General features: G+C 35.0%; 4 protein-coding genes across 6 annotated transcripts; 3 read left to right on the plus strand and 1 right to left on the minus strand.

Moving 5' to 3' along the window:
* Positions 1 to 31: 31 nt before the first annotated feature.
* Positions 32 to 8,533, plus strand: LOC100175886 (uromodulin-like). The gene is made up of 10 exons (XM_026833906.1): positions 32 to 1,712; positions 2,253 to 2,355; positions 2,995 to 3,190; positions 3,729 to 3,892; positions 4,425 to 4,599; positions 5,051 to 5,121; positions 6,149 to 6,335; positions 6,840 to 6,962; positions 7,358 to 7,463; positions 8,062 to 8,533. The coding sequence occupies exons 1-10, from the start codon at positions 1,649 to 1,651 to the stop codon at positions 8,244 to 8,246; spliced, it is 1,374 nt and encodes a 457-aa protein (XP_026689707.1). The 5' UTR covers positions 32 to 1,648; the 3' UTR covers positions 8,247 to 8,533.
* A 338-nt stretch (positions 8,534 to 8,871) lies between these two features.
* LOC100178238 (nephrocystin-1-like) lies at positions 8,872 to 18,768 on the plus strand. Of its 3 annotated transcripts, XM_018811279.2 has the most exons (21): positions 8,872 to 9,009; positions 9,421 to 9,561; positions 9,701 to 9,775; positions 10,224 to 10,282; positions 10,398 to 10,484; positions 10,900 to 11,031; positions 11,668 to 11,862; positions 12,114 to 12,155; positions 12,892 to 12,934; positions 13,326 to 13,514; positions 13,927 to 14,055; positions 14,272 to 14,349; positions 14,661 to 14,771; positions 15,245 to 15,343; positions 16,093 to 16,175; positions 16,648 to 16,724; positions 16,950 to 17,049; positions 17,348 to 17,534; positions 17,802 to 17,846; positions 17,916 to 18,032; positions 18,510 to 18,768. In XM_018811279.2, the coding sequence occupies exons 1-21, from the start codon at positions 8,935 to 8,937 to the stop codon at positions 18,663 to 18,665; spliced, it is 2,220 nt and encodes a 739-aa protein (XP_018666824.1). In that variant the 5' UTR covers positions 8,872 to 8,934; the 3' UTR covers positions 18,666 to 18,768. The 3 variants fall into 3 exon arrangements, with proteins under 3 accessions (XP_018666824.1, XP_002127999.2, XP_018666825.1); XM_002127963.5 differs by lacking the exon at positions 15,245 to 15,343; XM_018811280.2 differs by lacking the exon at positions 12,114 to 12,155.
* LOC100186125 (glutaredoxin-3) lies at positions 18,466 to 22,564 on the minus strand. Its single transcript, XM_002127815.5, has 7 exons — positions 22,451 to 22,564; positions 21,967 to 22,092; positions 21,287 to 21,433; positions 20,928 to 21,047; positions 20,350 to 20,515; positions 19,736 to 19,845; positions 18,466 to 19,255 (listed from the first exon to the last, which is right to left on the minus strand). Exons 1-7 carry the CDS (start codon positions 22,481 to 22,483, stop codon positions 18,965 to 18,967), a joined length of 993 nt encoding a protein of 330 aa, XP_002127851.1. The 5' UTR covers positions 22,484 to 22,564; the 3' UTR covers positions 18,466 to 18,964.
* A 608-nt stretch (positions 22,565 to 23,172) lies between these two features.
* Positions 23,173 to 26,937, plus strand: LOC778831 (zinc finger protein; the record flags this gene model as incomplete). Its single annotated transcript, NM_001078415.1, is given in 6 exon segments — positions 23,173 to 23,324; positions 23,607 to 23,718; positions 24,405 to 24,598; positions 24,913 to 25,125; positions 25,736 to 25,977; positions 26,362 to 26,937. Coding segments are annotated over 6 exon segments (1,122 nt in total). The 5' UTR covers positions 23,173 to 23,222.
* Between the last annotated feature and the right edge of the window lie 626 nt (positions 26,938 to 27,563).

Here is a 27,563-nt window from a genome sequence, read left to right on the forward strand (position 1 = left end):
GTTCGGTTTCCTGAAAAAAAAATTAAGGTCTAGTGTGGGATGGTAGTTTAAACAACAAAGCATGATATTTTGTGTGTTCTTTAAGATATAATATGGTAGGAGAATATGGGACACCTTTTCATTCTATTTTCTCGTTCCGTTTGGTAGAAAACAAAGAACATTCAAAGACCGTATGCTCACGACCGTTGTAAATTGTTTAAAACACGACCAGATATACGAATAGTGTGGGTTTAATAAGGTGTCCCATCTTCCCCCACTCTACTATACTACGATACGCTATAGAGCAGGAATTGTTTCGGCGCCGTGGCACAATGGTTAGCGCTTGCCTCTATCCTACAGGGTTTGGGTTCAAGACTCGTCGCTGCTACCATTGCGGGTATATTTGTCCTAACGTAAGACACTTAAGGGAAATTGCTCGAGTCCAATTGTCAGCCATACGAAAGGCAAAAAATAAAAAATTTAAAAAAAAGAATTTTCGAGGAAGTAATCGTAACTTTATTTGAGTGACATTACGCTGGTTTTTATTCTTACGTGCTAAAGCGGGACCGAGGTCAAAGTGTATATAAAACAGGACACCCAGGTTATAAAGAATGTCGTTGCCCTACCCCATTCTAGAAGTGCTTCTCGCATTATTTAGGGCGTACAGTTTGAGTCCAAAGGATATAAAAGTTACTGTTATTTACGATCGAAATATTTTATTTAAATGATATTCGCTCAAATCTACGAATTTTCCCCAAAATCGTTTAGAAATTTAAGTGCTTCTGAAACATAGGCTATGGCTATGGCACAGAAAAAATGACGTTGCTATAAACAAATCACGTAAATAAACGCTATAAATAAAAACACTGTCCTCATTTTATGCCGACACACGGTCGAGGAATGGCAGTTGGTATGTCTCGGAAAGTGTTTAGGTGCTACGTGTGTAAATAATCAAAGTCATTTTTTGGTACTATAGTGATATAACGATTTACCGTTGGTATAACAGTTATCTAAAACTTTTTAATAGTATTTGTTTTGTTGCGTAATGCATTACAAGACTTACATGTCACTGTATGCATTGCAGTCTTTATGCGTTTCGTTTGTTTTCATTTGTCTAAATAAACAGCGAAACGGACGGAAATGAAAGAAAAGGCGATAGTATACGTTTACGAATAAATGGGTTGAAAAAATGGAACACCAGCGTAACGTCACTCATGATTTTTAACGGAAGTTTTAAATCGGAGGTATATAGTCTAACAGGTGTGGCTTGCTTTGTACTGTTAACCAAGAAATCAGATTTTTAAGCCGACCTAATTTGCTTGTTAAATAAAACGAATCGCAAAGCGTGCGGTTTAACAGGCTAAAAAAGTATTTAGTAAATTTTACTGCGAAAGTGCATTAAGCGTAATCTAGAGCGGCCTAAGATAAGATAACGAAAACGATATTAACCAGGAACTACGAGGTAATTGGTAGTGATTAGCATATTGAATATAACTGCAGCAGTATAAAAATAATAAAGATTTTTACAGCAAAAAGTTTAGATTTTGTTGGTGTGTTCTATTATGCTAGTGCTATTATGCTAAGTGAAACTCTACTGAAATAAAGAAGATTTAAATAAAAGTACTTACACCGTTGGACGTACAGGAAGGTGCTTTTAGGAAGACCAGTGATGCTGGGTCTGTTATTGTTTGTTTTGTCGGTTGTCGTTCCAGTCTCCAACACACAAAGTACAGGTAAGAGGGTTAAATAGAAATAGCGTCGCAATGTCTATCAGTTTACATATATTTGAAATAGTGACCATTAGTTTAGTTTAGCGGGCACGCTGTGTAAAACAGAACATATGCGTGTTATAAAAACTGTAGTTTCCCGTGCACGCAAAAGCATAAAGCTCGTTACACATTCATTCATAATAGTTGTTAGGTCGGTTGTATAAATAAAGAATAAGTACAAAGCTCGCAATAATTTCATTTTATAATAGATTATTGCGATATACTTCCGTATATAATTGAAATCAATGTTATATAGTAGGACGGGGTAATATAGAACACCTTTAGTACATTATATCCAAATATCCTGATCGTGTATTAAAAAATTAACAACGGTCTATGGGGGTCGTGCGGGTATAGTTTCATAACTCCTTGTTCTTTGCTTACTACCAAATGGGACAAGAAAATAGAGTTAGAAGGTGTCCCATCTCCCCCCACCCTATATGACCTTATATAGGCTTAAACAAAAAATCACAAATAAAAAGCTTTATATAAACATATACGCAGCATGTGCTGGCACAACGTTACCTACTGGAGAATTGACGCCTGCCAATTTGTTTACTTTTACTGATATGCGAGTCGCATGCTCTGCGAGTGGAATAACAGTTCGGTAAGTATTTATACTTATATAAAAATCAACTGCAATACAACACATGGTCAAATATAGTACATAGAATAATGTGGCATTTAAATTATATTGTTATACAGTATATTAACCTTTAATTTACAAACTCGGTCTCTTAATAAAAAATCAATGAGCTGAGGAAGTTAGTTTATAGTTCAAAAAGTAGAAATAAAAGAGTTTAGCGTTCGAGGCTTGACGCTGCTACCATTGTAAGCGCATTTGTCCGCCTAAAATCACAACACGAAAAACTGCTCTAACCAAGTGGTTCCTTTCGGTTTCTGAATAAAGTACTGACGCTGTCCCACCAGCACGCGTTAAGATAGGACACATTTTCATTCTATTATCTAATCTCATTTGGTTGTAAACAAACAACATTTGAACAATTATAAAACCGTATTCTCACGAATCTCATAGACCGTTGTTAATTGTTCAAAACACGATCAGGATACTTGGGTATTATTTGCTAAAGGTGTCCCATCTTACCCCACAGTACTGTATAGTGGCGTTTATCACTCATTTTTACTGCAACAAAATACTTATTTAAATTTTGAAAAAACTTCGAGCTCTAAAATTTCTGGTCCATAGTTTAAAAATATAGCGATTTTTAATTAATGTATATTTCAGACTCAAGAACTGTCCGCTTGAGGCTCTCGGTCATAATGCAACGAAAACTTTGGCGGTTGCCAACTCGGACATACCAACTGTCGTTGCAAGCAGTATTGCTGAAAACTGTAAACCTGTGTTAGGTGCAAGTACCGTCTACGCTGGACTGGACGCGATTTTTACAATCAATATATCGGACTGCAACCCCATTACCACGGTGGGTATGATTTAACTATAACTGTCGTTATTGTAGGTGCTAAACATTATTTATCTGGTGAGTTTCAATAAAAATATGACTGTCCATATTTATAAAAACAATTTTTCGTCTCAAAATCATTTTCTTTTAAAACGATCATTTTAACTTCTAAAATCACTGAAGCTAGTTTTAGATTTTTAACTGTTGGGGAAAAGAAAACAATATTATAAATACAGTTTGGGTGGGGACACATTTTCATTCTATTTTCTCGTGCCATTTGGTAGTAAACAGAGAGCATTTAAAGAGTTATAAAACTATATTCTTACGACTCTTATAGACCGTTGTTAATTGTTTAAAACACGATTAGGATATTTGAATAATATGTGCTTGGGTGGAGGAGGAAAGTAAAGAGGAAAGAGAATAAGAATACAATTTTATAATTCTTTAAATGTTCTTTATTTACTTCTAAATGGGACGATAAAATAGAATGAGAAGGTGTCCCATCATCTTTACCGACTCTACTATATAGACTTAAGCAATGTCTTAACTGCATTTAAAGATAAACACGACACACCAAATCTACAACTACGCAGTACGGAACTATCTGAACCCAGACGTCGAGAGTTTCGGTCGTGCATTTGACATAAACTTTGAATTCAGTTGCATATATGTACTTAATATTCGAGTATCGTTGGGTCTTGGAGCTGGTGCACAAATATCAACGTAAGTATATGTTTGGTATACGCGAATATACTAACTTTGTTTTAAACGCTATAAATTATCTTTCAAAATCGAATTATAGGACCAGTACTGTGAGGTAAGATGGATACTGGTATTTGGTAACACCTTTATTATTCCATATTACCTAATCGTGTTTTTATCAGTTACACCAAATGTTCCTTTATTTTATGTGCTAACGGTATTGATCTAACCTCACAGTACTATAGGGTGGGGAAAGATGGGACACCTTTTCATTCTATTTTTTCGTCCCATTTGGTAGTAAACAGAGAAAACTCAAAGGAATATAGGTAAACCGTACCCTTATGACTCCTATAGACCCCCGCTAGTTGTTTAAAACTTGATCAGGATATTTGGATATTATGTGCTAAAGGTGTCCCGTCTTCCCCACCCTGCTTTATATAACAACGCGCAACCAAATAAGTGACATGTATTGTGTATAGGCATTTGTACAATTTATTAGTAAACGTGGTATAGTTATAATCTAAAACAAAATTCATCTCACTTAAACTTTAAGTTCCCGTTCACTGTCCCTGTCATCAATCACCGCTGAGTTAGATGTGGCGATGGGTCTTTTCTCCGATGCTGGTTTCTCCAACCCAGTGTCTACCAATCTACCACTCACTGTACCAACTTCTATATACGTTGGTGCCACACTGACCGACGCCGGTGCAACTTATTTGGTTCTGCAGGTGAAATATAAATCATTAACGTATGGTTTTTATATTAGTATATCAGAAGAATATAGCGTAGTATTGGTATATATCAATTTGACGCCATTACCCAGAAGTCAGCGCCCACCCCTGAAAAAGCAGACTTAATAAAACTCTTATGTTATATATAACTTCGAATGATATCACGTTTGTGGATTCAAAAGCGACATTAAATCTGGCTTTAAATTCCGCATTAGGTGACGGTGCAATGACAGTCGTTATAACAGAGGTATTATGTTTCATACACCTAGTTCCCGCTTTCAAGCTATCCCGTATGCATTTTTTTGAGGAGGGTTTTTTAAATAGTTAATACTTTAACTAACCCATTAGTTACTACGGAGCAAAGTGTTTGCTTGGGGAAACAAAACCATAGCAATTTTGTACAAATAAACTTTCTAAAAATGATTTTCTATATACTATGTCTCAATAGGCAACAGTATGCTGGGCGACTCCATCTACAGATCCATACGATTCGTCACAATACCCTATACTTGACTCTGGGTAAGTCATATACCTAAAATATAACGAAAGAATTAAGCTATGGCCTACTATAATATAGTAGGCCGTGATTAAACCTAGTAATTTGTGCATATTTTCCAAAATTGTTTAACCGATTTTGGCATAAGAACCTTGATTCTATCGAGATTATTCTAAATTCTGTCAGAAAAGCGGAGAACTTTACAGTCCAAATTTTGTTTAAAATATGGCGTTTAAAAATCGTATTTAAGGCTTTACACAAAACCGCCTCAAAACTTTGGCTGCATTCCTTTCAGTTGAAAAAAATTTGCCACCCACCAGAACCATAGAGTAAATCCGTGTGTTGTAGCCTTCTCTGACTGCAATATCATAGAGTAGGGTAGGGGAAGATGGGACACCTTTTCATCCTATTTTTTCGTTCCATTTGGTAGTAAACAAAGAACATTCAAAGGATTATACAACCGTATTCTCACGACTCCCACAAACCGTTGTTAATTGTTTAAAACACGATCCGGATATTTGGATATTATGTGCTAAAGGTGTCCCATCTTCTCCCACAGTACTATATATCAATCAGGCCGAAACATCCCTTTTCTTATTTCTATCACCCCTGCTTATGTAGACCCCAAAATGAACAAGAACATCTTTAAGTTAAAACCGTTGTATATCAAAATTAATTGGAAATGGACTACCCCTGGCCTCTAAGTATAGGCTATCATGTCTCGTTGAATGCTTCGCGGTAGGACTTCACTAAACATAAAATATATAGTGCTGTGGGGGAAAATGGGACACCTTTAGCACATAATATCCCAATATCCTGATCGTGTTTTAAACAATTAACAGCGGTTTATGGAAATCGTGAGGATACGGTTTTATAATTCTTTGAATGCTCTTTGTTTACACTATCAAATGAGACAAGAAAACAAAAAGTTGTCCCATCTCCCTCACCCTACTATAGCTATTAAATATATAATTAATGACTATACATCTTTAGAACGTACCTGTTAATGTAAAATATCCAATCGGTAACTTTCTGTATAACACTACTCAGGTGTCCATACGTTGACCCAGCGAACCCAAATGCCATTGAATTGTACGAAAACTATTATTCGTCCCAAGCTAAGTTCTCGTTTAAATCTTTCCTGTGGTCAGGTCTCCCTGCTATGAGCCAAGTTATTTACGTTCACTGTCGTATCGCTGTATGCGACACTGTTCTTAGCAACACATGCAAAACTAAGGTAAGACGTTTTACTGTATTTCTTTTACAAAACATCGTCGTAAACTCAATTTAACATTATTTTAAAAGCAGTTTTCTATGATAAGGCATAATGCCAAGGTCTGTACATTCGCAATACCACCAAACTGAACTTAAAAGGCTTGTTTATAAAACGATAAAGCGTATACTTGCAATGGCGAGCTATTCTAAAGTACGAGTGCGCGGTGTCAAGTAACGCACTGGCTGCAATGGCGAATTTACAAGCGGCAGAAGCAGCCTCCAGCAGAACACGAGACATGCATGGCTACAGCGCGAGCACAGCAACCATCATTACCAATTATCTCGAATACCAATAAAGCAAGAACGGACAAAACATACAAATTGAAAAAGACTGAAAAAAATAACACATTTAAGTTTTAAAAAAAAATAATTATACAACGGCTCAGTAGTGTTCAGATGTGGCTATTTTCTTGCAGAACGTAATGTTATTCCACTTTATATCAGTAATATCACTGTTTTTTTGTAGAACTGCTTTGGAACAGCTGAAATATCGGGTAGAAAAAGGCGAAGATCGGGTACGGGTATTTCCCCACACGTCATATCACTTGGTCCAATATCAATCGACGGTTCAAGAACGGCTTGTGCTCGCGTAAGAGTGTCAACTATCTTTCTTTTGCTGAATGCATAATTTGCCTGCTTAGATTTTACATACAAACTGTTGTACAGCTTTTCCATTCAAACACAATTTACCCACCAGAATGTAATAGAATGTGTCTGTACGGGGGTCGTAGATAAAGTACAGCGAAAATCTGTTACTCTTTGGTAGCTGTTATACGTATACATCCAAAGAGGCCTCGTCAGGGAATGGCATCACATATTATTTAATTGACGAGTTTCCTAGTTTTGTTGTAGTTGCTAATCTGTGGTGTTTTATACATATTTAAAAGCGAATGGCCACAGCAGACAAAATGCAGAGCTAGCCCACAAAAGCCCACAAAAAAAACATGTTAACTTCATGAATTCTTAAGACCACGTACACGACAGGCGAATGGAGGATGTAAACATCTTTGTAGCGTTGATATATTCGGGACAAGAACATGCTCGTGTCGGGCAGGATATTACCTTGGTATTGATGGGATGTCGTGTGAACGTAAGTCATTTATCAATATTATTTACTTTAAACCTGCATTATAACACGTGTTGTCTGTAATACACATAGGGACGAATTTATAAGACCGATTTGTTTGAATTGTTTATACGGAAATAAAAATTTACTTTTTACTAAATTTATTCTGATTTAAAGTGTCTCGTAAACCAACTATATGTTTAACCTTTGAAACGACGTTCGGGTTAAAATCCAGCTCACAATATATGGTATAGGGTGGGGGAAGATGAAACACTTTTTCATTCTATTTTCTCGTCTTATTTGGTAGCAAAATATTAAAAAAGTATTTTACTGCCTCCCACAGACCGTTGTTGTTTGTTTAAAACTCGATGAGAATAATTGGATATTATGTTCCAAATGTGTCCCATTTTACCCCACAGTACTATACATCAAATACACCGTCCTATATGGGTACATGTCTGCGTCTTCAAGTGTGACACTTTGCTGATATGATTGCTTACTAAATTTGTTCCGGTGTTTTCCCGATCCATTCGCTATAAACGAGTAAACCACGCAAAATATAAGCATCAATACTTAGGCCGTGATGACACAGTGTTATTACTGATCTTCGTTTATTTCACAGTTCTGGCTGATGAGGACTGGGAGTTAATGAAAATGGGCGAAGAAAATATAACACCCGACGACGCTTTGCCAGCAGAAATAGCAGTTCTGTTCATTGCGATTGTTCTTTTGCTTGCTTCCCTTGTCAGTTTTTACGTATTACCGAAACGATGGCAACGACAACGACGGGCAAGAACAAGGGACTAGCTTAAACTATTTAAACACTTATTTAGTAAAGGAATTTCTAGAGTGTTATATATTACATATATTAGATTCGCTTCGTATACAATGTAAAAGCACAGGTAAAATTAATCATCAGTTTACACACCTAGGCGTACATCCGTTTACCACTGCTTATAGATAACAGCATGCCCTTATTTTTTTGCGCTCTGCAAATTTACGTTGTGGTTGGTTTAGATAACTTAGTTGTTTACATATATATTAAATATCTCTTTGTTCATATGTATATATACTATATTAAAGTTTTACTCAGTTATTTCTTATGCAATTCGCTAGTAAGCGAGAAGAAGACAAAGTCGAATATTTTGGAAGATTTGGAACTATTATAAAAGAGATCATACTTACCGGTTTGCACATACGTTGTAAATTCCACCATAGATATTTAAACATGTTTAAATGTTCAGATACGTATGATTTTAAATACCCGAATAGACCAAAGTCTATATAAAAATCTCTTTCCGTACGTGGACTTTGAAACTAACCAGTAACCACGAAAACAAATACACTCGGATATCTATGTCAACTGTTGTAGCAATCGTCACGCTTCAGTAACTCCTACAGTTAAAATTCTTTTTGGGAAATTTAGAAAACTTTCTTTATATTTAGATGGTAAAATTACCATACGTGTTTATATGTCTATAGTTTTACGATACAAATGTCTCTAGCAAGAGCCAGAGCGTCTGGTCCGCTTGGAACGCTACAAAAACAAGCAGACCAACTAAAATCTAAGGTAAGAATTTGAAACAAACTATTTTAACACAATTTTTTAAAGTTTTTGATTGAAATATTAAAGCAAAATACACACATACTCATAGAATACCAGTATTGGCATTGCATAGTGTAGTTGGGAGTCGAAAATACACTTTCGGGCCATGTACACTGCTGTATTTTAAGCCTACATGATCATTCTATTTTTTTACACAAAAGAGATCTAAAGAACAGTTAAAGACTAATTAGTTAGGTGTTATTTGTTAAAAACTTTTGTATGGTGGGTATTTGTTACAGGGTTAGAAAAGCGTGGTTAAGTTTGACGGTTAGCAGAAAACAGAAGGGAAGGATTCTTTATTAACACTGAACACTTAATCAAACCAAACTAATTTTCAATACAACAACACTAATTTACTTTTCCTTTTTGTTGCAGATAGACGAAGTAACAGCCATCACAAAGAAATGGAGTTTCAAAAATGCAGAAGAGCCCCAAGTCATAACATGCCATGAAAATTGCATTCAATACAAAATAGAAGCCTCAACTCTCTTGCTTCAAGCTAACAACCTTCAAAAAGTAAGAACATTACTTTTAAAAACAGATTCAACATTTCAATACCATTTATTATGACCACAATTTTTATTTTTTGGGGATAAAGTAAACTTTTCTACATCATTAACACAATATTTTACTTATAAGCAAATATTAACTGCAGCATGAAGAACCTGAGGCTGTTTCAAATTTTGAACAAAAGAAAATGGATGAAGTGAAAAGGTTACAGAACTTTCAGGTGAGAAAATTTTAATGTAGTATGTTATCATAGTTAAATGTCAGAAGACCAATTTTCCTGTCAGTAATAGTTTATTTATAGTTACATATAGCAGCTACTAAAGTAGGCCCCGTGGCCCAGTTGGTTAGGGCGCATGACTTTAACACAAAGGTTATATGCTCAAGGCGCTGCAATGTGGGAAATGAGCAAAGTTGTGCTTGGGCAAAATACCTAACGGCAATTGCTCAAACCCAGTGGTTACGTATGGTTTGTCTAAATTGTCATCCAAACAGAAAAAAATCAGCCAGAAAGTTACAATTATGGAAACTTGTAAGCTTGCACAAGGTGTATGAAACAGAACACTCGTGGTATAATGGCTCTCATTTTTCAACTGTGCATATTCAAAGCAAGGTATATTTATTCATTTTTTTCATGCAAATGTGTATTACAATCATGATGTTTAAACCAGATGCGTCTAGACAAAATAATGGAAACGATGGAAGAACTTGAAAATGGAGACAATTTGAGGTAATTTGAACAGTGGAGGTATTGTTGATTAGTTTCATTTGCCACCAGTTCCATTTGCCGGTCATCTACCAAAGAATAAATTTATTAGAAACATAATGTTGAATCACTGTTACAGAGCAACACGAGAAAAAGAAATCAAAGAAATCAAGAAAGATGAAGCACAAGAAGATAATGGTGATGACAATGAAGAGGAAGATCTAAGGTATCAATACAAATGTGATAAATTTAAAATTGTTTTGAGTAAAATAAATTGTCTTTTAAAATACAATATGTTAACATGGAACTTTGTTTGATAGAAATTGCACTGTATTGAAATTTACATTTTGAAAACAATTACCCACATACATAGTTACATGCGGTAATTAATAAGCAGGCACGAATTATTTAAAAACAGGCCCACAGCCGAGGGATTTATAAGTTAAAGGAATGTAACTTATTTACCCTCACATGGTGGTGCAAGGACAGTCCTTATAACATAGGTGTTCTGTTTCATACAACCCTTGCTTAATTACGAGTTACCATGTATGTAACTTTGTGGCTGATTAATTTTTCTGTCTATATATATGGCAAGCAATTTGGCAACCCATTAAGTTATATTTACTTTTTTTGTTTTTCAGTGAAGAGGAATATGAAGATGAAGAAGACACTGAAACGGAAGACCTTTATGAAGTTTTGTGCGACTTCCAAGGAGTACAAGATGATGATTTGAGCATTAAAGTTGGAGATATTGTTGATATTCTGTCTAAAAGGTGTGCCATATATATATATATATTGTCGAATGGGTAATATATGATAGTACAGATGTACAGTGTATGTATATATTATCTATAGAGTGCTGTTTTTTTTGTTATTGTTAAGCTACATAACTTCCTGCTGTTGTTGCTACCAGGCATAACGCACTAAGCAAATGAATCTTTGGGATTTTTAATAAACCAACATTTCGTTCTGTTGATGGGAGATAGACATCATCTGGGTTTGACAAAGTAAAAAAATGTGAATTCATACAAATGCAGGGAAAAGATAATGTAGAAACAAACCGGTGTCACTGTCCCTCCATGTGAAAATAAATAGTAATTTTCATTCATTCAAGTTATTGTAGACATTTCATTTTTGTGCTGTCCAAACTGTCTTTGTGGGCCTTTAAAACTTCTGGGTTTGTTGTGAGCTTGTGACATCATCATTGGTTTAGGTGCTAAGTAATATTTATTCATTTAAGTTATTGTAGACACTTAATAGGTCTGTCCAAACTATCTTGTTGGTGGCGTAAATACTACGGCGTCTGTTGTGACGTTACCATTGGTTTAGGTGCCAATTACAGCTTCGTCGGTTGTGACGAAATTAATTACATCGGAGCACAAGTGACTTTAATTCTATGTTTCTTCAAGGGATGATGGATGGTGGGAAGCGGAAAACGAGGAGGGCAAAGTCGGGATGGTTCCGTCAACTTTCCTCAAGAAATATGAGGAGGAAGAGGAGAAAGAAGTGGAAGTGAGCGCTCCTGTCTCCGAGGTTGCATCACCGGAGGGTATCATTCAAGATCCGGTAATTGAAGAATCATCGGAAGTTAATACTCCAAGAACGTGAGTCAAATTTTCTTTTAAATTGTTTTTTTTTTAATTGATTTTTTTTTTCGTGTAACTGGGGAAGTCGGCCAACTCTCTCTCTCTCTATGCCATAAAAAATTAACTGTAAAGGCCTCTCGCATTGTCCAACTGATGTACAGAAAAACAATTAATGTAATTCTAGGCTTTTTTAATGTAAAACAGTTGCAAATTATATTAAAAAATATATAATTTTGTTGTTGTGCTCAAATAAAATTTTTAAACTTTAGTGAATTTTGGCTTGAGTCTAACATATGGGCAAGTGAGGAAAGGTACAGAGTGTTCCACCTAAGCTGTGGTGTTGTCAGTTTTATTGCACAGTTATTCATTTTGCGTGTAGTCCGTCCACCCATAGCATTTTAGACTTTTCTTTTACACACACCTTTAAATGAGTGGTCTCTTAAGCTAAATTATCAGCTATGTGTTAAAAGTTACATATGTGGTAACTCGTGCGGCCACAAGGTGTATGAAACAGAACACCTGTGTTATAACAACTATCGTTTCCCCGCCAGACGAGAATAAAAATATTATCAGCCATGTGTAAAAGTTACATAGGTGCTAACTCGTGCTGCCACAAGGTGTATAAAACAGAACACCTATGTTGTAACGACTATCGTTTCCCTCCACGCGAGCATAAATGGGTTACATCCATTAGTTTATTTTTTTAAAATTAATATCACGAATCACTAAGCAGAATCACTTATTGCATGGTTTGGTGTTTTATGTTTTGAAAAATTGTGGCATCTTTATATACACTTGTAATGCACTTTGTGTGTTTCAATCGGCGCCGTGGCACAGTAGTTAGCAAGCCTGCCTCTAACCCAGAGGTAATGGGTTCAAGGCTCTTTGCTGCTACCATTGCAGGCATATGTGTCCTTGGGCAGGACACTTAATGGCAATTGCTCCAACTCAGCGGTCACTAATGTGTTGTCCAAATTATTGGCCACAGAAGAATAAAGTAAATTACATTTACATTCAAACATATATTTATCTGAATGTTTTAACCAGTGGTAAACAACTATGGAAAGGAATTAAAGACCAAGTGACTGAGGTAAAAGAAGTTTAAAAAAAACTAATCGAAATATATATGTGGCATGAATTCTATTGTGGATTAAGATCTTTTTTCTAATACACTTGTTTAACATAATTTTACTAATTTTTCCCTCTGTATAAAATATATAAACACCTTTATTTTTTAATTACTAAAACATATACACGAAGTAGTTCTGTGAAGTCTTTCTTACAGTGTGAATCTGCATTTGTATATTTTGAATTTATTGTAGACACTGGACACCTATGGTAACATAATTTTAAGAGAATTAACAGTTAAACAACAGTCATGAAACTACACTAAGGATAAAATATATAGAAAAACATTAGTTAAAAAGCATGACTATAACATGCAACGGGAATTAACATATTTGTACTTTTTTTAAATTTAGCCTCAAAAGATGGATGTTACGGATGTTCTATCAGCCATGGGAGCTTTGCCTGCAGGGTTTCGTCCCTCTATGATGTACAACCTGCTTATAAAGAGTGAGGATTATTCACTACGGAAGGCAATGCTACCAACACTGTCTGAATCCCAACTTGGCTTTGAAAACTTGCACTGGGACCCTGCAACAGATCAGGTTAATGTGCTTGAGTGTTTTTGTATGCGAAAGTGGAAAAAAGGTGGAAAAACAGGCGGGAAAAATAACTGTGACCAAACATCACACATCATGATAAGGAGTATTTTCCAAACCATTTTATGTTAAGTAATACCACATCCCACAAGCGACTGCGGAAAAATAGGCAGAAAAAAAGAGAGGGACTATCCTTGGTCAATCTACTGCAACATTTTCATTTTATGTTTGAAGTGTTTTTTTGCAATTTATTAATTATTTTAGGATTTCATTGTACAAGCACATGCAAGTATTTTATACATAAGTTGTATTTATTAGGTAATATTAATTATAAATCAATAAATTGTATTTTTAATTATAAATCATTAAGTTGAATTTTCACATATAAATTACTAAATTTTGTTTTCATTTTTTACAGTTGCGTAAATTGGTGACACATGTGTTACGATCGTGTAGACTTTGGAAATGTAAGATGATACCCCTCCCCAGTGCAGGGGTGGAAGTTCTAAGTAGACATGTGAGGATTGCATTGTTTGATGGAACCAATGTAAGTATTTATAAGATAAGTTTAATTGTGTCTTACAGTAATGCACTTCCCCTACAATTAAAAGTGTGGCCGTTTACTGTGAACTATTGGTGGAATTTCTTTTGGGGGTTAATCTTCTTCAAAGCTTGACTTCCCCCATTGTACGTGTTCTGTCTTTAGGCATGCTTAAATTTATTCAACAGTAGTTACAGTTTCTTCAGGAATTTATTCTAACAGATCCTGAGTAACATACGCACAGTGCGAGCGCAAGCGGATGAGACAAAACCAAAAATGTGGAATTTCCCAACAACCAAGGTAAATCATAAATATATGAACATTAAAAGTTAATACGCTTAAAAAGACCTTGAAATTTGAAAAAATCCTACTCAGGTTCTTTTTTCTGCTAATGGATATAGTTTAAACATTTGAGGTAAGAAAAACCGAGTGCAAAAATCAATAATTGCATGAAAAAGTCTCTTCCAAAAAGTTACCCACACAATTACATATGTGTTAACTCGTAAGCGAACACTAGGCATATGAAGCGAAACACCCATACTATAACGACCATTGTTGACCCACCGCGCGTAAGTATATTACAATCATACATACTTACTAATATCCAACAGACTGGTGCCATCCTACCAAGTTTATTAGATGGCCACAGCATTGTGAGAAGCAACAACAAGCACTCAAACATTGGCATCTTATTTGAGCTTGGTATCACCTATATTAGAACAGTAAGTCATATATTAAGCATGACCACTGAGCAGATTAGTTTATTTCTCAGACATAAGTTTTTGCAACACAATAATGATGTAATGTTTAAAAAAATAAAGCACTGTTATAATAATATTATAAATTTAAAAAAAATAAAATCAATATTATTTTTAAAGCTTCCATTAGGTAACTTGATTTATAATGTACATTTTACCCTGTTAACTATAGTTTTAATACGTTAATAATATAAACTGTTACTGCTAAAAGTATGGATATCTCTTCAGAAACATACTCTACAATATTTATTCCAATTAATCGAAAACTAATGAAATAATATATAAATAAAAGTTATTCAGTAACTAATACAAAAATTGCATTAAAAATCAAGTACAGTTTTTCAAATGATTAATTTTGAGCACCACATATTTTATCTTTCTTGTTGCCCCTACCAATATTTCCCTAACGCCTGGTAACCTATGTAACTACGATTTAGCCGCCAAAGCGTTTGGTTCGTTTTAGCGACGGTCTGTTGTGCGAATACAGTGATTCAGAAAACGAGGAACAACCAGAAAGTGCACGGGACAAACTGAGGGTATCACACCTCTCACTCTAACCAAACTTTAATTCATCGGGATTTAAAACAAACTCACCAGTAGATTAAATTCGTGCAGTAACTGTCAGTGGTGCAGCCAGTTTTTTAAAAGTACAATCAGCCGCAACCAAATTATGGGATTAAGTGTCTCTAGACCAAAAAGAGTATTCAGCCACAAAGTTACATATGTGGTAACTCTGAGCGGGCAAAAGGTGTATGTAACAGAACACGTGTGGTATTATGGCTTTCGTTACCCGTAAAGACACAAATAAACTTTATTCCTTTATTAAGCTACCGGTTGCACCACTGTTAACATTTAATTCGGGGTGATTTTGAATGCTTGGTTTAGACTCGGTGTTGGTTTCTGTGTCTTTTGTTTAACGGATTTTGGTGAAGGGTAGCGTCTTTAGTAACACAGTTAACTAGGTGTTCTCTGTAGCAAACTTAGGATAGTTTTTATAGCTCAGGTAGAGACATACAAATGTAGTTTGCATATAATCATATCATGATCTTCACTGTTTAAATTAATACCACAGTCAAATCATTTAATCTAATGCATTTCAATACCCAATGCTTATTCACATACAATATTGAAAAAACATTTTAACATTAGGTACTTCATACAAATTAAAAATATAACCCACACACAACTAATTATTCAAACTCACAATCTAACACCAATCTCATCATTGTTACATCATACTGCTTATCAAGATGTTGATTATGACATCATAATGTTTATTCTCCAGCAAACAGGTGAAAGAGGGGAAATGTCATGCGGGTGGGTTCATCTCAAACTATTCGATGAACAAGGAAATGCTATACCTAATAAGTATGAAGTATTGTATAAAATATAACGTATATAAACTATTGTTGCCAGGCATAGGGTGAACATTTAAGGTAGCGTGTAACGGTCGTACCTTTTATCCAAAACGTTCTTTCCTTTTTAATCAATAAGCGTGTTTTAACAACTGTTGTTTTAATGTTACAAGCCGTCTTTTCGGTCTTCGTTATCGTGACCGAAGAGACAAAATAAATTTTATTCATTCAAGGTGCTTGGAGTAACATATTACTACAATTTTTGGAACAAGGGTGACATCATATGTTTTAGCATCCTACTTTATACCTTAAAATGGGTTTTACCCTGGGGTCTATAAGAACAAGCAGAGTTGAGAGTATACTGCATTTGCTACATTAATTCAGGGTGTTCCCAATGTTAAACAACAATAACGCCATTAAAAAAAAGCTTATGCTGTAAGGAATGTTATAAATCTGATAAAACTTTAATGGCAAAAAACTCACAGGGCATATGAGCTTAATTTAAATGGAGGAACACCTTTTGAACAAGGAGTTGAAGTTGATCCATCTATTAAGAAAAGAGGTTTTAATTGCATTTTATTCTTTTTAATAATTACCATACTTTTAGAAAAAATCCTAGGTCCCATGGCGTGCCAAGCAATTATATAGTAATAACCTAAATACAAATAAAACCCTTTTTTTTCTATTTAGACATGTTTTGTAGTATAGGACCTAAAATGTATAAAATATTCCATTAGGTTATAAGTGATCTGATTTAATTTGAACAAACATATTATTTTTGTTGCAGCTCCATCCAGCAGACTCCGTTTACTGCTAGCAGCGAACAAACAACCAAAACTGATGGTTCAGATTGGAACACCTTCTAATGCAAAGAGAAAGTATATGGAGTGAGTGTTGTTTCTTAATGTGCACCATGTATGGTGGCTTGTGGGTTATTGTCGAATACGTCTTTGGTCAAGTGGATTAAAGACAATTACTCCAACCCAGTGGTCACATATGCTTGGTCTAGTTTGTCATTCACACATTAAAAAACAACCACCAACAAAAAACAAGCATGAGGTGTATGAAATAGAACAATTCAGTTATAATGATGGTTGTGCCCTGTCACACGAGGAAAAAACGATTTTCATTATTTCGTTCCACAAGTTTTATGTAGGAAAACTAAAACATCTGATTTACCTTCAGACTCCTTCCTTCAAACATCATCCTACCTTCCACATTTTGTGAAATTGTTTCGTATTTTCGTCGAGTGCTGGTAGATGCATTGGTTAGAAACCGAATTTCAACAACGGATGCTGATCTTGTTGATTCACCTGTTATTGCTACATTCATTGAAGCAGCTGGTTCCTCTGATATTATGGATGCTATCAGGGTAAGTAAGAAAGCTGCGTAAGTTTTTTTTGCTTGTTTTTTTAAGAAAGGTGTATTTTGGGATATGCAATTTCAACAAGCAGAAACTTTGGTGCTATGTTTAATCACATTTTAGCATTTCTACCCATATACAAATTTTTGTTTTTCGTTGGTATGCGTATGTCGCTAAGTAATTTTTTCCACATTGTTAAGCAAACACAAAATAAAGACGTTGATTGAAAAACAAGCTTGTTCAGTGTTTTTATCAGTTTTGCTTTTCATTTCACAGAATCTTTGGAGTGAAAAAGCAAAAGAATTCACAAGAGCGGATAAGGTAACAGTCTAAAAAAGTATATATGATTTTTCAGATTTTATATTAAAATGTTACTGTACTTGATGGTAGAGAGACAAAGACAGTCTGAAAGACGTCTTCAAATCTACTGTAATGGAAACTGCATACCCTCTACTACATTCTAACCAACTCACTAAACCAAAGTGGGCGGACTACCAAGTAGAATCGGTGAGTCAAATTTGCTGGGAGATGTATATTACGGAAGCAAAAGTTTGCACTAAGAGACTTTGTCACGTTAGACACTTTGTGCCAATATTTTTTGTCATTAAGAACAAGGGTATTTTGTATCATGTCCGTCGAGCTAGCCCGCAAGTTATTACATGTTTTTTCTTTTTCCCCTCTGTTTGGCTTATAATTTAAACAGCACATTAGTAGTCACTGGGTTGGTAAAATAGGTGATAAGTGTCTTTGTCCAAAGTCATACAGCACAATTGTAGTGGCTTCAAATCATACATGTAACCGCTAGCACCAAGCCATGACACCAAACATGGTAAATAGAATGACTGACCCAAAGATACACCCCACAATTTTTGAAAATCACAATACCGCTTTGAGTTATTGGCACATGTAACCATTAAGCCATGCCACCAGACATAGTAAATAGAATGAAGAACTTTTAATTAGCAACAAACTTATATTTCACAGCAAAGATGGCAGTACATCAACCAAACTACTCAAGCGACCAAAGCACCAAACGGAGCTCTTAACTTCTTCTTATCAACATCTGATAATGTTGAACCATTCGACAATATATCAGAACTTACTTATGATATAAGTGACCATGCACAGTTAATTTTGTAGATTTTTCATTATCAAGTTTTTTTTTATGCTTTCGTCCAACTTTTGTAGCAGTATTGAATGAATGAATATTAACGAACTTTTTTATACATAAACAAAAACATACAACTTGTGTGTGTTTGGTGACAGTATTGTTAACATAAAGAATAGAACTTTTGTACGAGATGGGTTTTAGAGCAGTGGTTCCCAAACTAAGCCATGAAAACATTTTCATCAGGCCATAGACCTATTTAAGACAGCCATAAACCAATATGAACGTATTTAGATCTAATAAGATTCCGAACCACTGTCTGAAGCATTTTCTATGCTGACCCTTCAGTGAGAGCTTCAGCCAGTTCTCCAGCTTGAGCCATTTCTTTAACAATATCCAATCCCCCTATTAACTCCGCCCCTGCATACAGTTGTGGGTATGTAGGCCAATCCGAATATTTCTTCAATCCCTGCCTTATATCTTCATTGGTTAAAATATCAAAATGTGTGTAAGTGACTCCGGCCTCACTAAGGATCTGAACAATTTGACGACTGAATCCACATTTTGGAGCGCCTGGTTCACCCTTCATGAACAGGACTACATGGCTTTGAGTGATAATTTTCTAAGAAAGAAAAAAATCAATATTGTATGTATAATATGTTGCTGCCAGGTGTTATAACACGGAAAGAGATCCTCCAGCAGTTGTTTGTTTTTTGATCATAAAAAAAACGATATTTCGTCTGCCATACTGCAAGACATAATCAGAATTTGCCGTTATCATTTGCCAGAAGATCTCTTTCAGACTTAAACTATTATTCAGAAACTGTTAAGCTATTCTTCTCAACCGCTTGATTACCATCCAGTCTATCATTTGATTTAGTTGGGTCGCTCACTGCAGAATAGCCACACATAACCTAGTTTACTGATCAGTAATAAATAAATTATGATTAAAGTTATTGAAAAGTAAAAAAAATTACTGTTTCCAAAAAATTATCGCTTTTTACAGAAAGTTATAATGACTGTAATTGCTTCGCCACGTAGGTATGTTAAAAATATGTTAAATTCATTTATTCCAGATAAAATATCAATTATAATTCCTTACCTTTATTTGTTGTTCTAAAGTTTGTGTTTCGTCCTGAGTTGGCAACGCACTTGTTAGTTCCCCTTCCTGCACCATTTCTTTCACAATATCCAATCCACCAATTAGTTCGCCTGTATAAGATGAAGATGTTCTTTTAACTTCTTTATAAAGAGAAAATAGGTGAAGAAAAAAACTTAATTAATCGTCGCGTCACTCGCATGGCCGAAAAACGAGAGTCATTAAACATGGGTGTTCTGTTTGATACACCTCGTGTTAGTGGCACCAACTTGGAGCGATTGCCATTGGGGGCCAACTTACCTCTGAGTTAGAGGTAGGCCCACTTACCAACTGTGCTACGGAGCCAGACAAATAGGGACGTGTTCATAAGGTCAAAATCTCCTTACATAAGTATCATAATAAAAAAGCTGTCATTAAATGCAGGATTATAAGATTTGTGGTAACTTTAAGAGAATTCTCCAAACATGTATGTTGGTTTTACACGACAAAAAATAGCTTTATTATGAAATGTAACCACTTATATTATAAAATAACTATATGTAACTACTAACCAATACCACTACAACTGTTTAAAAATGTATAACTATGTCTGTGCTAAGTAGTTATAATAGATTTACCGTTTACATATAACTGAGGATAAGTTGGCCAGTTTGAAAACTCCTTCAGTCCTTGTCGGACCTCTTGGTCTTGTAGGATATCAAAAGTGGAATATTTGCATTTATGTTCATTAAGTATCGAAACCATAGTTCTGCTAAATCCACACTTTGGTTCCTTTGGGTTTCCCTTAATAAATAGATGAATTTAACTTGTTTATTCTGGTGTGGCGAGGCATTGATGGTTTTTATATTATAGATGTCCTATTTTATACATATACTTTTTCTCCTAAAACGTATGCATCTATATGGGTATACAGATTTTTTTTAGTTACCAAGTATGCATCTATATTGGTGAATATTTCGTATGTATTGCTGACAATTTGGACAAACCATTAGTGACCACAAATGTCTTTGGCTCTTGGCCAAGGAAACAAATGCTACAAATGGTTGCAGCATTGAGGTTTGAAGTCAGTATCCTTTGGTTGTAATGAAAATGCCCAACCACTGCACTTTTTTTGTGAATGTATTTACAGTAAACTCTATTGTCACTGACTGTATAGTATACCTAGCCATGGAAAATGAGACATGGTTTGTCATACCTTCATAAACATTATACAAGGAGCTGAATTGATGAGTGACTTCAGTTTATTATTAAGGGCAGTTTTGGGGTCAGTTGTGGTTGGAGTAGGAGGGGCAATCGTATCGATGTGTTGTGCAACCTGGGAGAACAAAAATATTAAAATTTCTAATCAATAGGAACAGGAAGGGTTTCTACTTAATAAGGGTTTTTATTTAGAGCTACCAGCATAAAAATCTGTGTGATGTAATCATAAACTGGGTAAGGCAATACTTAATGGAACAAGAGACCAATGTAGTGCCGTAGTGGCAGCCTATCATATGCATGTATTTTGGCATATTTTCACTCCTGAGTCCTGAATATAAGTTTTTATTTACTCACCAATTTAGTGAGTTCCGGGGCATGAGCTCCATTCAATTTTCCAATTTTTTGTTTGTTTTTAATAAAAATAAACGTCGGCACAGCTTCAATCTCATATTTGACTGAAACTTCAGGCAGTTCTTCAGCTTCTATTGTTAAGAAAACAACCTAGATTGAAAAAAGTTTATATATTATACATTATATATATACATTATACATATATATATACACCTTTACACTACATATATAAATATACATGTTAAATTAAAATTGTATATTTTTTAATATCGTTTGCATTTGCAGCTTGTATTATAAATTTAGATTAAAAACAAAAGGGTGTTAAGCCCATTTTCCATAACAAAATTAACCAGGATGTTTATCTGTGTTAACAATTATGAATTATCCCATATAATTTGAATGTAGGTTACATCAGATTGGAAATACAACGGAAAAAGAAATTGTTGCACATGTAACAATTATTGCTTTAGAAAGGCTTTTTAGAAGAAGCACAATCATGAATCTGTTATAGAAATGCCCTCCCCCAAAAAACTAGCCAATCCAGCTGAAAGGCAGAAGTTAGAAGAAGTTACTCATTGGCCATTGGGATCGGATGTAAAATAACAACAATTTTCAACTTTTAACCAATTTTCCCCCTATATTGTAGTTATACACTTATATTATACAACTAGCAGAATATTTACATTTGTGTTTTTCTTTGCAAGTTCTTCCATTACATCGTTCATTTGTTTACATTGCTCAGCCCATGGGGCCCAGAAATGAACAACAACGAGCGACTTTTTTGCCTCTTCAAGTCGAGTACTGAACACCTGGAATGGAGAAACAAATTTAAATGTGTGGTGTAACTTGCTTTATCCTCATATGGTCGGAAAAGAACGACAGCCATTATCACACACGACACACAGGTGTTCTTGTTATGTTCTATAAACCTTGCCAGCTTACAAGTTACCATGTATGTAACTTGGTGGATAATTGTTTTTCTGCATTGCAAGCAATTTAGACAACTCATTAGTGTAGTAGCATGTTAAACGTAAGTGTTCCATTTCGGCATTTCATACACCTCGTGCCTGCTTGAGACCAATTTTGACTAAATAAGTACTTTGTGGATATTTGTTCTTTATTATTTATCACATGTTTTTTTGACATCATACATTAATTCATACATACCGCTTCATTCTTTATATGAATAAGTCTTCCCATGTTTTAAACCTGGCAAATTAACACTATTTTCCAAAATCCTAGGTTATATCTGAAAACAAATTTAAACGTTTAAAAAATAGAATATTTAAAAAAAGGGTTATAGTTTAATGTCTACCTGGCAAACACGGTTTATAGCCGTATTCAAATATAAAAAAAACAGAAGACCTCCTGTAGCATAAATTGAATCTTTAAAAAGCAAACACATGCAGGACCACTACCATGACCATGCGATTAATTATTACAACCCCATGACTGCTTGGCTCGCAAAAAATCACTTTTTACCGTGTCAGGGCGAGTAATGAAATATTAAATAAACGTTATTTACAAAATTAATAAATAATTTTTGAATTTGTAATAAAAATTAGCTTATAAAAAGATTAAAAAAAGGTGTTTTTAAAGGGACAGCTAAACTATACTTTTCAAACCTCTATGGCACTGCTTGCCAGTCGCGTAATAAACCGTTCAACCGTGTCATCTACGTCATAAAGAAACAAACTAAGGAACAGATCAGGATTGACGAAGCAAACTTTACAGAAGGAAGACCAGTTGATTACCGCATTGAATAGCAACAAAATCGAATTTGTGTTCACTTTTCCATTTATTTCAGCAATAATATATGTGTGAATTTTATAAAATCCAGTTAAAATGTTTAATTATATACAGAACAGTTAAATAGTAGCAGAAAACGACGAAACGTAAGCTTTTAATCTATTTATTAATCTCTTGATACATTGGAAGTATGGGACTTTGTAAATGTCCGAAACGAAAAGTGACCAACTTATTCTGCTTCGAACACCGAGTGAATGTGTGTGAATATTGTTTGATTGACAACCATCCGAGGGTAAGCGTTTAACTATAACTATCATCCCATTTTCATGGATTCTTATTCACATATACATATAATTTAATTTATTTTGTAATGTTAAGTTTTACAAGATTTGCGGTAGTGAGCCATTTTGTACTTTGTTTACGCTTATTAGTTTGTAGTACCTCTATTAGTGGTATACGGAGACTTTTTTGCACAAGGTTTGGTTTAATAAATACTTAATACCCTCTATAAAATATGGCACAACTACTGATAGAAATAATGTGTTCTTTATATTTGTTATACTTTATATTTCAGTGCATTATCCAGTCCTACCTAAATTGGCTTAAAGACAGCGACTACATTCCCAACTGCCAACTTTGTGATGGCAGTTTATTGGAAGGAGAAGTTGTTCGATTGTTGTGTTATGGTAAAACAAACAAACATATATTGGTGGTAGTGGAGAATTCGTCTCATCGCTACATACTATCTGATAAACGCACAACGCGCCTACTAACTCCTATAACTACTAATTCCTAACTAATATCTAGGGATGTGTTAAAGTTGTAAAAGCTTGGGTTCACTATGTGCCAAGCTTCAAGGCCGAATTTTTAAAATTGATAAGTTCGGACTTGGCGTATTCCTACTAAGAACTCCTAACTACCAACCTCTAGCACTTTCCAGCAGCCTAATCTGTAACATACCAAAGGATTCTCCACTAGTGCTTGTGTTTTTGACAAATGTAATTTTGACAGCTTAATGATTATGACATGACCTGTTTTTTTGACAGCTGGATTGTCAACCCCCTAAGAATTAAAAATAAAGCTTAGCGGTCTTGCAGTTTTTCTAATTTATCTTTTTAAATTTGTAGTAGATCAGATGGCATAATTGGCATACATTCGTTCTTTGGTTTTATTCATTGTTTCCTTTACCATAGAGCGTATAACTGAAGTATCTATAACATCTGCATAGTCGAGCTTATTTCTTTTGCAGTTAAACAACTCTGAATCAATAAAATCATTGGAAACATAACATTTAATAATCCCCATTTTAGGCGTAGGCCTTTATAATACAATCCTGTTTTTGCAAGATTTTTATTGTGATTTTTCATTACAGATGTTTTCCACATTAGTTGCTTAGAAAAACACTTTCGCAATCTCCCTTTAAACACTGCACCAGCTGGTTATCGATGTCCAGCATGTGAAACTAAAATATTCCCAGCTCCAAACCAAGCAGGGAAAGTGGTTGATAAATTAAAAGAAGTTCTTTCAAAATATAACTGGGCAAGAGTTGGGCTATGCTTGCCATTGGTAAGCTTAATAATTGTTTATTTGTAACTGGTATCTGTCAAATTGTTCTGTTTACTTATGACTAAGCTAATATTTGTGTGTGTGTTTGTAAGTAAGTTGGCAATCTAGGGTTTATTGTATAATAAAGGTCATTATGGACTGTACATCATAGTAGGTCCAAAGGTTATGGTAAAAACAATGGTTCTGGTATTGCTACAGAACTTGTGGTGCAGTAGTAGCAATTGTTAAGTTATATTGATAAAAAGTCTCCCAACAGTTTAAAACATTTGATAAAACATTGCAATTAAATGCTTTAAATATATTTTAAACAACAGATTGATGAATCAGAGATGACAAAGTTTAACGAAAGTGAAATAATTGAAGATATGGAAGATGATACTTTACATGGCTCCATTATACCAACACATACTACAGACACTACTTCTGTTTCATTTAACACAACCACCACAAACATAAACACAAGTGACAACCATACTACGTATATAAGGCAAGACTATCGGCAGTCGAATAATAACGATCGTAACTCGGTGAGTCAAATATAAATCCCGTCATGTGTATTGTATGAATAAGCAATGGCAGGAAATTATACATAAAGCAGGTCTGTTGTTTTGTCCTGTAAGTATGACCTTAAGTATAAAGCAATGCATTTTGCATGCATAATTTCCCACAACTGCATATTCAAATCATCTATCTATTATAGACTGTTAGAAGTTAGAAGTATATAATCTTATTTTACTTCTATGATATTATCTACATGCTACATCTAATCGACTGCGGAAAAATAGGCTAAATCGCCTGAATGTAGCTTAAATTTAAGGTGGTTTGCTAGGATATAGGACCTCAGAAGAATATGGTGTTTGTGTGTGTGATTAGTATGTGTTAAACCTTCTATTTAACACATATAGTAGGTGGGGAAAGATGGGACACCTTTAGCACATATTATCTAAATATCCTGATTGTTTTTTAAAGTTTAATTAACAACTACCTATAGGAGTTGTGAAGATAAGGTTTTATAATTCTTTTATTGTTATATTAATCAGTAGCAATAAGAAAAAAGTCATACTCAGCACTCTGCACCAGAACCTGTAGTAACCTGTAGGCTTATTAAATACATAAATAAGGCATTTTTCCCTGCAGATAAATGAAGCGTTTTCGCCACCATTACATCAAAACAAGTCAAAAATAAAAGACAATCCAACAATATTATCCATGGAGGAAAATCTTCCATCCAACACGGACTTCAAAGCTGTTCCAAGGAAGATTCTCGGAGCATCTTCTTATCATCCGTTTGGAGGACAATCCTTGGATGGGAGTGATCCGGATGGTGTGGATAAATACAAAAGAAGATCAGCGTTAAGTTGGCTTAAAAGATGGCTCAGGTATTGTATATAACTGCAAGCTTGTTTGTACATTTCTGTTTTCTACAATTTTTTTGGTTTGATTTTTGAACCTGTATAACAATTGCTATTATTTTTAACCTTTTTTCTAAAGTAACCCTTTAGTAGTTTAGCATAATCATTCACTTAATAATCCTATTCTAAAGTAACACTAAGGCTAAGATTACCTTTTTGAGAAGCTTATCTTAGGTCTACTGTAGCTATATACCTTTTAGACAACTAATGTAGTAGACTTGCAGCTTTTATAAACAATCTTAAAAGTCCTCTCTAGTCAATCAGCCTGCCTTACTGTAGGACCTTACACATACAGATGAAAAACAACATCAAAAGTATCAAATTTTTTTAACAACAAACTTGTAAATGCAGGTCACGAATGTTAAGAAGCCGACATGACACGCGACTGATGCCACGCAAAGCCGCCGTCATATTTTTCATCATTTTCCTTGCCTTGCTCACGTTTATTGTCTTTGCAACTAAAGTGGGGCGGGGTAACAACGACGACCCCAGCTTTGACCCCATGCATAACCCCAACATTCACGTTGCAAGGCACGTGGGTGAGCTACAAGACCCACTAATTGGGGGGGATCCATTACAAGCCATGCAACCAGCAGCTGGGGGCAGATAAAGACACCTTGCCATAATATGCCGCAATCGAATCAGTGTATTTTATTTTTGTTCACTTTGTATTTATACGTGATGTACATTGCATTTACTGAAGTTATGTTGGAAATTTTTATCTTTTTACATGCATACCAACCTGTATGATTAGTTCTACACATGAGCTACAGTCCTATGATGTTTATATATTGTATCCTTGTTGTTTTATCAAAGAATATAAGTGGTGCAATGTATATTTGTTCTTTTTTCACCAAGCCCTCAACGGCTCAACAGCAATTTCTTAAAATCCGATGCATGTTTGTCCGGTACCAATCATTATCAGTTATATATCTGCACCAATTACAGTAGGCAGTTTAATTCATACAAAACTCACAATAAGGACATTGCATTCTTTATTGGATGGACAATGTTTCGCTATTATTTTCGTGAACGTTGGCCGGCGTTGTTCACAACTTTTTCAATAGTTTCTTGCGCATGCAAAACTCCGTAGTACCTCCGGCGCCGGGGCACACCTCTTAAGCTTTAAACCAGAGATTCTGGATTCAAGACCAGCCGTTGCCACCATTGTAGGCGTCGGGGTCCAATGACAGTTGCTCCAAACCAGTGGTCACGAATGTTTTGTCTAAACTTAGTCTTATAGCAGGGTGGGGGGAGATAGGACACCTTTTCATTATACTTTCTTGTCGCATTTGGTAGTAAACCAAGAAAGTTCAAAGAATTTTAAAACCGTATTCCCACGACTCCCGTAGACAGTTGTTAAATGTTTAACACGATCATGATATTTAAATATTATGTGCTAAAGGTGTCCCTTCGTACCCAACACTACTATATATGAAAACAAACAAGCAGCTACAAAGTTACGTTCGCGGTGGATCGTAAGCTGGCAGCACGAGGTGTAGAAAACAGAACCCCGTGTAACAACAACTGTCGTTTTCCGGCAACGCGGACTA

The sequence above is a fragment of the Ciona intestinalis genome, chromosome 3 (assembly GCF_000224145.3).
Source record: "Ciona intestinalis chromosome 3, KH, whole genome shotgun sequence".
In the NCBI taxonomy this organism is placed as follows: domain Eukaryota; kingdom Metazoa; phylum Chordata; class Ascidiacea; order Phlebobranchia; family Cionidae; genus Ciona; species Ciona intestinalis.